The 12437-nt window shown below is 41.2% G+C and overlaps 1 protein-coding gene across 1 annotated transcript; it reads left to right on the top strand.

Moving 5' to 3' along the window:
* Positions 1 to 520: 520 nt before the first annotated feature.
* Positions 521 to 6528, top strand: PLK2 (polo like kinase 2). The gene is made up of 14 exons (XM_026498932.4): positions 521 to 939; positions 1495 to 1602; positions 1747 to 1863; positions 2063 to 2192; positions 2425 to 2512; positions 2974 to 3069; positions 3178 to 3376; positions 3467 to 3614; positions 3956 to 4053; positions 4360 to 4489; positions 4732 to 4972; positions 5088 to 5217; positions 5480 to 5590; positions 5725 to 6528. The coding sequence occupies exons 1-14, from the start codon at positions 670 to 672 to the stop codon at positions 5914 to 5916; spliced, it is 2058 nt and encodes a 685-aa protein (XP_026354717.1). The 5' UTR covers positions 521 to 669; the 3' UTR covers positions 5917 to 6528.
* The last annotated feature ends 5909 nt before the right edge of the window (positions 6529 to 12437 follow it).

The following is a 12437-nucleotide window of genomic DNA, read 5'->3' as shown; positions in this document are numbered from 1 at the left end:
CCGCAGCAACGAGGCCCTCCAGACGGCGAGGGTGAGGCCTCAAGTGCCTGTGCAGTGGACTCTGGACACAGTCACACCTGACTGGAGGCGTCAGGTTGCGGGGCGGTCAGGGAGGACTGTGAGGGGAGGGGACCCGCGTTAGCAGAGCGCTCAGCTGGGCTCACACACCTCACCGCGGGGACACCCGGCGAATGGGGCGGGCCGAGGGCGGAGTTGAGGAGGAGGGCAGGGCCGGGCGCCAGCCTTCGGGTTTCCATTTCAAACCCAGAACCTCGGAGCATTCAAAGAATGGGGTTGCGGTCCCAGGGCTGCCGGACGCCTTTGCCGGCCTGCCCGTTGTGGCGAGCGCTCCCCGAGGCCGGCCCGTCCCTGTCTGCAGCGGGCTCGTCCGCGGGACGCCGCCGGTCAGTCCGTAGCTCGCGACGGGCCTCACAAGCTCGGGCGGTCAGTGGGCGGGGCGTCGCCAGTGACGTCGCATCCCGTTTCGATTCTCCGCCCCTCTCCTTGGCCCGTATATAAGACTTGGCCGGGCGTTCGCACTCTCACAAGTGGACGCAGACGCCGGGCGCGGGTTACCGGGGGAGGTAGGGGCTCGAGGGCAAGGGCCAGCTCGGACGTGTGTCCGCGCCTCGGAGGTGGCAGCAGGCAGTGCCGGGCGGTGAGGCGACGATGGAGCTCTTGCGGACTATCACCTACCAGCCGGCCGCCAGCACCAAGATGTGCGAGCAGGCGCTGGGGAAGGCTTGTGGCGGGGACTCCAAGAAGAAGCGGCCGCAGCAGCCCCCCGAGGAGCCGCAGCCGCCGCAGCCCCAGGCACAGGGGCAGCCTGCGGCCCCGCACCACCATCACCACCACTCGCACTCGGGGGCCGAGATCTCGCGGATTATCGTGGACCCCACGACGGGGAAGCGCTACTGCCGGGGCAAAGTGCTGGGAAAGGTGACGAGCGGCGGGCGCCCGGCTGCTTGACGGGAGGGAGGTCTGCCCGGGCAGCTCCCTGGACCCTGAGTCCCAGCGTCTTGGCTTCTCAGGGGCCTCCGATCCCGGCGGGACGTGGGTGTTCACCTGCCCTGCTCTGGCTTTTGTGCGCTGACAGCGCGCGAATGGCTTTACATCCTTAGCCTCGGCTCTGAGTGCCTTCCGCAGCCCAAAGAAATTGGTCTTGAGGCCAGCAGCGAGGGCTTTCCACTCCAGCCCCTAGCTTCCTCCACCTGCTCCCCAGGGAATTTTCCTGACAGGTCTCTTCAGACATTATTTTTCATCTCCCTGATCGCAACCCCCTCCATAAAGCTCCTCTTTGTAAAGGGAGAAGGGGAACTGTTCCGTTTTCAGGAATGCATTTCCCTTCGTGAAGGAGCTTTCAAAAAGTACAGAGTATACGTCTGTCCAGCCTTACTTCCCCGTAATTTTGCTTCTCTAATTTTTAAAATATTTTTACAAATATCTGCTGTCCATTTTTCTGCCACACTCAATGCTGTCTCGGCTTTGTTTCAGGGTGGCTTTGCCAAATGTTACGAGATGACAGATTTGACAAACAACAAAGTCTATGCTGCAAAAATTATTCCTCACAGCAGAGTAGCTAAACCTCATCAAAGGGAAAAGGTGTGTATGACTGTTGAGTAAAATATTTTCTTTGTGTGCAGGGATGGCCCTTCCCTGTTAAGAAAATGTCTTCTGCATGTGTAAGCAACTGGCTTACAGAAGGTGACTGAAGGCTCATCAGCTTTGTCTTGCTTTTTCTTTCAGATTGACAAAGAAATAGAGCTTCACAGAATCCTTCATCATAAGCATGTAGTGCAGTTTTACCACTACTTTGAGGACAAAGAAAACATTTACATTCTCTTGGAATACTGCAGTAGAAGGGTAAGCTTTAACTCCTGTTTGAGTCCATTTAATTCCCCCAAACTGAAGTGGGATTCAAAATGCATTTTATCTGGGATTTTAGCTGTGGTGGCAATTATTATATTGCAATGTTAACTTTCATCACTCAACCTGCAAAAGGAAATTACTGATTTTGATAACTTTATTTGACAGATTCTCTTTTTCCCTTCTCCTCTCCTAGTCCATGGCTCATATCTTGAAAGCAAGGAAGGTGTTGACAGAGCCAGAAGTCCGATACTACCTCAGGCAGATTGTGTCTGGACTAAAGTACCTTCACGAACAAGAAATCTTACACAGAGATCTCAAACTAGGTAAGCCCTTTATTCCAAACACTGACTTTTGCTTTAGAAAGAGGTGTTCTTTTCTTTTCTGTCTCCCTTGTTATGTGTTAATGTTCTTAATTGGGATCTAGCCCATGCAATCGTTTAGAATCCGGGACTTTAATAGTAAACACCTGACTGCCTGCCTCCAAAGAGGATGTGTGTGTATTTGGTTAGAACATCTTTTCAAAGGGATTCAGGTTTTGTTTTGTTTATCATTCAGGGAACTTTTTTATTAATGAAGCCATGGAATTAAAAGTCGGGGACTTCGGTTTGGCAGCCAGGCTGGAACCCTTGGAACACAGAAGGAGGTGAGTCAGAAAGATACATCCTGACAGGATTTTATGGAGATCAAATATGCCCTTTTTTCCCCCCAATTAATGTTTTGGAGAAGGTCAATTGATACTAACATCCACAAACCACAATAATGTTAATCCATGAAAACAGTAAGTGCCCACTATGAACCAGGCAGAGTACCTTATGCCTATGAGTTGATTATGAAAGAAATTTGTCTCGTATTTGCCTGACATGTTACACAAATGCTACATTGTTCTTGGTCTCAGTTGGTTAAAAACACTTTGTCATGTAGCTGAAAAAAATTATACATGTATTAAAAAAATTATTAAGTCACTCGGTCAAATGTTAATTGTTGAGATGCCAAAAATTAAAAGTCAAATTTTTCTAAATAGGAATTCAATACAGTACTTTTAACGTTTTATCCAGAGAACTAAGTGTAAACAGTTAATGAGATCTTCATATTTTGTTTTTCCAGAACAATATGTGGTACCCCAAATTATCTCTCTCCTGAAGTCCTCAACAAGCAAGGACATGGCTGTGAATCAGACATTTGGGCCTTAGGTTGTGTAATGTAAGTAAATTCACCAAAATGATCAAAAAGCAAATTTGTATTTAGAATTTAACAATCGAAAAGAGTTGCTTTATGACCATTCCTAAATAAGTGTTCTCTTGCACACAGGTATACAATGTTACTAGGAAGACCCCCCTTTGAAACGACAAATCTGAAAGAAACGTACAGGTGCATAAGAGAAGCAAGGTATACAATGCCATCTTCATTGCTGGCTCCTGCTAAGCACTTAATAGCTAGCATGTTGTCCAAGAATCCAGAGGATCGTCCCAGTTTGGATGACATCATTCGACATGAATTTTTTTTGCAGGTTGGCACATTTCTTTTATCTTTTTATTATGTGCTATTGATCAGTTATTCAACCAACTGGTTACTGAAAGTCTTTTCTGACACTCCGCAGGGCTTCACTCCAGACAGACTCTCTTCTAGTTGTTGTCATACAGTTCCAGATTTCCACTTGTCAAGCCCGGCTAAGAATTTCTTTAAGAAAGCAGCTGCTGCTCTTTTTGGTGGCAAAAAAGACAAAGCAAGATATATTGACACACATAGTAAGTTATAAGACTTCTGCTCTTCTGTATCCAGTATTCTATTTAAATTTGATAAGTTAAAGAATGTTTTTATGTTAGCATAACAGCTGGTATGTTTGAATACTGTTGAACTTTTTATAGCATGATAAATCTGCACTGCAAAATGTGATGGATAGCTTTTTTTTCCATCCACATTAAAGTGTGCTTCTTGCATAATTGCAGCTGATGGTAATGATAAAATGCTGGTTTAGCCTTGAATGCTTATAAGCTGGTTATTAATGTAAAAGGAGGAAATGTGGCTAGTTCTGTTCCTACCTTGTTAGCATAGACTAATGCTGATAATTCTTGTCTTTGATTTACAGATAGAGTGTCTAAAGAAGACGAAGAAATTTACAAGCTTAGGCATGATCTGAAAAAGACTTCAATAACTCAACAACCCAGCAAACACAGGACAGATGAGGTATGCTGGAAAAGAATAAAATAATCATTTTAAATCATTTCTGCTCTTTGCTAATTATCACATGGATTATAATTGCCACGATTCAAATATGTTCTATTTATTTAGAGCTTTTCTTCCAACCATTTAAAAGGAAAGATTTTGTTTTTCAGTTTAACAGTGCATGCACTTGAGTCACTGAAACACCTTTTGTGCTCATTGGTTTTTGATCAGCTTTCCCAGCAACTGCCACAATCTCACCTTAACCTAGAATTTTTAACCTTAAATTGCAGACGCTTGACTCACTGTCTTAACTCTTCTCTTTTCTAGGAGCTTCAGCCACCTACCACTACAGTCGCCAGATCTGGAACACCTGCAGTAGAAAATAAGCAGCAGATTGGAGATGCTATTCGCATGATAGTCCGAGGGACTCTTGGCAGCTGCAGCAGTAGCAGTGAATGTAAGTAGCTGTCAATGGCATTTTACATAAAACTATAAATGCCAGTGCTTAATACTAAGTAACTGGAGTCCATTTGTCTTGTGGCCCAATTTAACATAGAAGAGGCAAAATCAGAGGACTTGGAAAAAGGCAAGGAACAGTTTTGAGACTTCTGTCCTCTGAAGTCGTGGAGGGAAAGTCAGCAGCCACCAAAGCCTAAGGTTTTATTGTTAATTATTTTATAATTTTCCCTGACTTTTCAGGCCTGGAGGACAGTACCATGGGCAGTGTTGCAGACACAGTAGCAAGAGTCCTTCGAGGATGTCTAGAAAACATGCCAGAAGCTGACTGCATTCCCAAAGAGCAGCTGAGCACTTCCTTTCAGTGGGTCACCAAATGGGTCGATTACTCTAACAAATATGGCTTTGGGTACCAGCTCTCAGACCACACTGTAGGTGTCCTTTTCAACAATGGTGCTCACATGAGCCTCCTTCCAGACAAAAAGTAAGTATATCCGGTTAATGAAGTCCTGTCACTTCTTTAATCTTGCACTAAAGAAATCTAAGAACAGTGATTAACTGCTTCTGTTTTGTTTCTCCCTATGGTTCCTGTTTTTCAGAACAGTTCACTATTATGCAGAGCTTGGCCAGTGCTCTGTTTTCCCAGCAACAGATGCCCCTGAACAATTCATTAGTCAAGTGACGGTGCTCAAATACTTCTCTCATTACATGGAGGAGAACCTCATGGATGTAAGTACCTCCTGGATGTGGCTTTTCAGCAGTGGTATCTGAAGTGTAGTCTACAGACCAGTAGCATCGGCACAGCTCTGAAGCTTGTCAGAGATGCAGATGCTCATGTCCTACCCTAGCTCTACTGAATCAGAATCTCTGGGAGGTGGGACCAGGAATCTCCAGGCCATTCTGATGCCTGCTCAAGTTGGAGAGGCATGTGCCTAGAAGAATTGGAAACTGCAGAATCTTTATGGGCACTTATTCTTCCAATTTCTTCTAGGGTGGAGATCTGCCTAGTGTTACCGATATTCGAAGACCTCGGCTCTACCTCCTTCAATGGCTAAAATCTGATAAGGCCTTAATGATGCTTTTCAATGATGGCACCTTTCAGGTAAGTGAACCTTTTAGGAATATGTGTATTTAGGTCACAAAAAGTAATTTTTATCTAGCCATTTCATTATTTGACACACTTGTCTAATTCTTGAATATTTAGAGATGTCTAATATCTGTGTCTCCTTTTGAAAGGTGAATTTCTACCATGATCATACGAAAATAATCATCTGTAGCCAAAATGAAGAATATCTTCTCACTTACATCAATGAGGACAGGATATCTACAACGTTCAGACTGACAACTCTGCTGATGTCTGGCTGTTCGTTAGAATTAAAACATCGAATGGAATATGCTCTGAACATGCTCTTACAGAGATGTAACTAAAAGACTTCTTGAATGGACCCTATGGGACTCCTCTTTTCCACTGTGAGATCTACAGGGAAGCCAGTCAGATGGTCTACAGCATGTTGAAAAAGATGGACAGGTGGTGGTACGAAAACAATTCCTCTAGAGCCTGCAGGACTGGATGGAACCAGACCAGGCTGAGGCATACAGTTCTGAACTTTGGACAATCTGAGAGTGAACCAGAATGCAGTTTTCCTTGACGTACCTGTTTTAAAAGGTTTTTCAGACAATTTCGCAGAAAGGTGCATTGACTCTTCTCTCTGTTGAGAGCATTTCAGACAGAGGACTTGGAACTGTGAATATACTTCCCAAAGGGGAGGGAGAAGGGAGGAAGCTCCCATGTTGTTTAAAGGCTGTAATCAGAGCAGCTTTTGGCTACTCAACTGTGAACTATGGCCATATATAATTTTTTTTTTTTTTTTTTTTTTTGGTTAATTTTTGAAGACACTTGTGGCTGGAAAAGTGCATTCCTTGTTAATAAACTTTTTATTTATTACAGCCAAAAGAGCAGTATTTATTATCAAAATGTTCCTTTTTTTTTATGTTGACCATTTTAAACTGTTGGCAATAAAGAGTATAAAAAAGCAGAAAGAGCAGTCTCCTGTCTTTGGTATAGTGCATCATCACATCTCAACATTCTTTGATCATGGATTCTTGGCATTCTTCAGCATGACATCGAGTGTAGAAGCATGCTAGAAAGTTAGATCTTTGACTTTTTGTTTGTAAGGAAGTAAATCCTTAACACCTGAAGTACAATGAAACATTTTCTGGGTAGATGTAGCTTGAGAAGAGAAGATTGTAACAAAACTACTACTCCTGTTACAACTAAATCTTGCCCTCCTACTAAATCCACAACCAATTTCTCTCTGGAGTATTTCCTTAAAACTCATTTAGCTTGGAGTGAAAGCCAGAGTCATCCTGGGTAAACAGACATCTGTTATGTGTCAATAAGTACAGGAAGCTTATCTTAATATGGGCAAAACTCTATGCTTTATAATACTTGCACCACCTAAATGTATTACTCAGCTTAAACCTGCCTAAACACTTCCAGTGCCGCTGGCACGACTAGTACACCATTCCAGTAGTGTGAAGTACTTTGTAAATAAGTCATTTTATTTTCCTTCTGCTGGGTGCATGGTGGATGAGGAATGGCAGGGGAATCAACCTACCGTTTAAGCCCATCGTTTATACTATCAAATTCTCTAGGAGGCCAATCGGAGAATGTTTTCTCTTTCAGTGGGATCTACTCTTAGGCAGGTGTGAAAAGCTGCTCATTCTGTTATTCTGAACTTCAGTGACCTGTATGAGATGCAAATACTTATTTGTCCAACTGTAATCCCACTAAGGAAAATACTGTCCTGAAAAAGGCAGCATTCTCATGTATTAGGCTCTGTGGACACTGGAATCCTGTCGTAGTGTAGAAATGGGGGTACGACTTTCACATTTTTCTAAAATTCTTATGAACACTATACCTGTTCTGTGTTAATAAAAGTCACATCCGGGGAATTTGTTAGGGATATTTCACAGGCCCTAGAACAACTCGGGCTGGCTCGAGTTTTCTGGCCATGTACACAACTTCAGCCTTGGTTAAATGCCTTACAGTAATAGCATAAGAATACTAGATAATTACACTGATAGCCAGGTGTGCAAAAGTAGGATCTGTTTCTATTATGAGCAGAGAAAAAAATAGGAGTTTGCAAGGCGTAAGAAATGGTCTTTTATCCTAAGTTTCACAGTGTACATTACTTCACATTTTCATAAAATATATACCTATTCACTCTTGAGGATCTACTGTGTGCAGATCCAGGGCCCAGCGCTGGAGATGGAGAATGAACCCGAGCCTCTCCCTACCCTCAAGGAAGCAGAGTGGAGGAGACAGTGCATTTACCTATTAATCTGATAAGTGCCGTGATATTATGATAAAGGTATGCACTGGGTGTTGTGGGAACCAAGAACAGGAATCCTAAGGAAGGAGCCCCAGGCATGGGGTGGACTCAGAGAATAGATTCCAGAGAAGAAGATTCTTTCTTATTGGGTTTGGAAAAATGAATGGGGGTTAAACAGAAATGTGAGATAGGGAAGGGCATTCTAAGCAGTGGAAATAACAGATGTAGATGTCAGAGAGTTTAAGGGAGTATGTGTGTGTGTGTGTCTGAAACATCACAGGTAAGGCTGGAAGAAACGGATGTGATGTGTCCCGCTATGTCATGCCAAGGCATTTAGGCTGCATTGAAGGCTATGTGTAGATACTGAAAGATCTTAAGGAGAAAGTGACCTACTGTTTTAGTTTTATAAAATGCATTCTAGGGGCATAGGCAAATGGGTGGAGAAGAAGATGGAGAAAGACAACCCAAACAGTAAAGAGATTAATGGTGGGACCCAGTGAGAAAGGACAAACAGAAAAAGAGCATATAGAGTTAGACAGGAAGTATCTCCTTCAGCCCATCTGGTTTATTTCAGTATTCCCAGCACTAAATCCCAGGCCTGCCATATAGCAGTGAAATAATGAATGAATAAATGAAGACAGATTTGGGAGTGACTTAGCTGATCTTACCAGGATTTGGCACCCGACTGAATGTGCAGTCTGATGGAGTGGGTGGGGGTTGGGATGACTGGCAGAGCAGTCAAGGGAGGTATCATGTTGTACTGTGGGGCCAATAACAGAAATAAATTAGGAATATAAAAGGGAAAACCATGTATTCAGGAAAATAGCGTAGGGCATGTTCAACCAGACTTGTGTAAGGACACCCAAAGAGGTCCAGAAAACAGGGGGACATACATGTCTACACGTCAGGAGAAAGCAAGATTTGGAAGTAACGAGGTCTGAAGTAATATAGGAGTACATGTGAGCACATAGAGAGGATGGATCTTTTTCATCCCTTCTACCCAGCATTTTTTTCTTTCTTTTTTTTTTTTTTTGGTACTGAGGCCAGCTATATAAAACATAACGGTGTTGACAAACCTTTGCAGTGAGGGAAGGAGGAGAAGAAATTCCCAAATAAATTATACTCTTCTAAACAATTGAATTCCATAAATACAATTCCAAAATAGCAGATGCACTTAATTAACACCTTCGAACCTCAAGAATGTTTCTCAGTTAGCCAGCCCAAATACTGGCAGAGTAAAGGCTGAGATAAAAGGCAATTTTTAAAGATGTATTAGTTCTGATGCATAGTAATAACTACCTTCAGCTAACTTTGGTGTGGCCATGACAGGAACCCAGATCCCAGGTTATCTGACATTTACTGTCTTTATATCTTAGCCCCCTCAGCCTTTGAAGAACAATTTCTGAATGTAACCCTATGTTTGCTAGGGAAGAACCACATTCTAGCAGAAAAGCTTTGGAATCAGTTCTGAGTTAAAATTCCTATTCAAGCCTGTATTAACAATATGATCCCGGTAAATACCTGACGTCTCTCAGCTTCCACTTCCTCAGCTGTGAAGATGAGATGATAATAAAGTACTCGCACACGAAAGGTGCTCAGCAAATATTTGCTGCTTTTCTTCTTCTGTTTCCCCTGCCTCCTTCCACACCCATAACAGCAGTAACCCTGGTTACCCAGTAAAGAAAATGCCTGACTCATTTTCCCCCTTCCAGTCTCTCTGTGTCAATCATGTCCAGTCAGGAATACAAAAGTCCTTTTAGCACTTCCAAAGAGAAGAAATTTAATGGAAGTCATGGTTATAAAGATGAAGGAAGAGCCCAGTGGGGGGTGGTGAGGCAGTCCAGGAAGCCACTACCATTCCTGTGGCTGGAGAGCCCCAGAGGGAATGTGCTAATACCGTGCTTCAGAACTGGGGGTCTCTGGCAGAGTCCCGGTCACTGACAACCAGGGGTTTGAAATCATGAAACAGATGTAGTCACTGCTTGAGATGACTCCTGTACAAATCTGGCAGGGAAAGAATGGGGACAAAATATTCTGGATTCTTCCTTCCCTTTGCCCTTCAGTCTCCCACTGATCAAATGAACTGGAAGCCAATGGAAAAGGAACCCAAGAAATGTAGTTGCAGGGTCGTTCTTATATTGTCAAACAAAGCAGGGAAAGGGAAGGGATGCATCTGAGCTTTATCAGCCAAGAGAATGACCTACCTTCCTTCTTTCTATCTTCCAGTAATTTTGTGCCCATCTCTACCTTCTCTTCCTCTTCAATCCAAAGTGACAGAGTGCTTAGAGCTGTGGTTCCAGAAGGCAGAAGGATGACAGGCAGTAGAAGCTTGGAGGAGGAACAAAACAGGGTGAGGGACATTAAGGCTGGAATCATTTTTGCTTTAGGTCTCTGTGATTTGAATCATCATCAGACCTTTTTTACATTACAGAGATTTTAGTCTAATGAAGATTGCAGTGACTAAAAATGAGTAAGATGTATTTTTTTTCATCAGGTACACAAAGACATCAACATTGGCATTTTATAGCAATTCCATGTATGACAGAGTCAGCATATTCCTAAGGCTTGGAATAAACTCTTCTATAAACAGAAACCTGTAGATTCGATTTTGTTTCTTCTTGACCTGCAAGGGATTCTAGGCTATATATGCTTAGATTCAGGCTTTGTTCTAGCACTTCTTTATGCCTTATTAACTTTAGTAATGGAAAGCAACTCTTTGTTTGAATTACCACAATTTAGTTATATTAGAGAATTCAAATTAAAAAGTTTTACTCCCTTATGCAGTGTCGGAATCTAATATCATGGTTCATCAATGTCTGGAATTCAAGGAATAGGATATATGGATTTTGCCCCTGGGATTAGCTTTATAATACAGTAATAGAGAAAATGAAACTGATTTTAATGATTGAGGTACAATAACTTCACTTCCAAAATAAGATAAAAATAAATTTACTGAGATATCTCTGTTATGAAATACTGAATTATTAGATATTTTAACCTGGCCACGCAGGTTACAACAAATTCTCTCCTTTTGGCCTATAACAAATTAGTACTAGAAGAAACCAGGCAACAGACTTAAATGAAATAAAGTCAACAATGCCTGTCTTTTGTACTGCTTTGGAATTAATGGTAACAGAATAACCTTTAAAGCTGGGGGTCACGTCAAACATGCCAAAATAACTTAACTGAGATATCAATTTATTACCTGATTTGTGTAGTCCTACTAAACAGAAAGAATGTTAAACATTCAGGATTATGTGAATTTCAAAGAACTTTTGAACTACATGGAAGATGTTTAAATATTCAAGAGCTAAGGAAATGCAAAATCATAACATGGGATACAGCTGTCTGGGAGAGCCAGGGCAGACAGAGAATTAGATAATGAGTTAACTAGTCATGTACTGAGAACTGGTTAACAACCAACTCTTTGGGAGGCAGGAAGAACCCTGATTTGTTGTGTTTCCCAATTTCTGTGGTATTGATATTTTCACCTTGGCTGATTTCAAGCTACCAGTGTAATGTCACTGAATGTGGAGTTGGGAAGAGATGAGTATTAGCACCTCATTATAACGTATTTCCACCATACAGATAGAGTTGCTATAAATAACTTCAAGAAATAGATACTATTTTTAAGTAATATAGTAAAATAATTAGATAGTAGTGTGTTTTGAGTATTTGTTGCCTTTGTTTTTAATATAATTTAATAGTGACTTTGTATAATTTAATTTTAATAATGGTGGTTTTTACTAACTGGTTGGCTTGGACAAGTCCTGAAATTTTAACCATCAGTTCTCATGAGCTTGTATAGGCTCGCTCTAGCACAGCAGTGGTAATGACTCAAACTTAGGGATATGGACTATATGGGCTCTGAGCGATGTTCTGAGTTATTTATAGGATCTGCTAAGTTCCCTCAACATCTCCAATAGTAGTGTGGTATCTTGCTCCGTAGCTCTAGTTATATATGATACTTTACCCAGCTTACCTTACAAACAAAAATTGTTTAGATGACATAATAGTCTCTTTAGTTGTGAAAAACCTCTTAATTACATTTACTATTAACCCCATAAGTATTTAAGATAATTAGAATAATGGAATTAATATTTTTTGTTAAAGAATCTCTACATATTAGGCCTAACATAAGAAATGTATGTTAGTGCTGCAAATATATATTATGTTAGTACTATAATCCAAATTAAAAAGTGAAATTTTAGTAACATATGGATTTAGAATTTTAAGATGAAATCTTAGGACATTTATATTCGGTAGCATAATGTGTGAGAACTTACATTTCTCAAACCTATAAGTTTATGTTAATCAATTTATAAGAATATTTACATATTTGGGAATACCTGATGATACATCAGACAACTGCAATAAAATATTTTAAAAGGAAATCAGATATACTATAAATGTAATATAAAAGACTTAAAGGAACTTAATTTTTAAATTGGGTCATTTATTAATGTCTCTTTAAAATCTTTTATTGAAGCATAAAAATGGAATTGATTTTTAAAGCTAAACTTTAAAGTGCAACAAAGAAACAGAAGTTTAAATACATTGAATTTTAGTGTTTTTAAAATCAAATATACTTCTGAATATAAAAGTCAACCTCAA

The sequence above is a fragment of the Ursus arctos genome, unplaced genomic scaffold (genome assembly GCF_023065955.2).
Source record: "Ursus arctos isolate Adak ecotype North America unplaced genomic scaffold, UrsArc2.0 scaffold_5, whole genome shotgun sequence".
In the NCBI taxonomy this organism is placed as follows: Eukaryota; Metazoa; Chordata; class Mammalia; order Carnivora; family Ursidae; genus Ursus; species Ursus arctos.
This window is presented reverse-complemented; position numbering and strand designations above follow the sequence as displayed.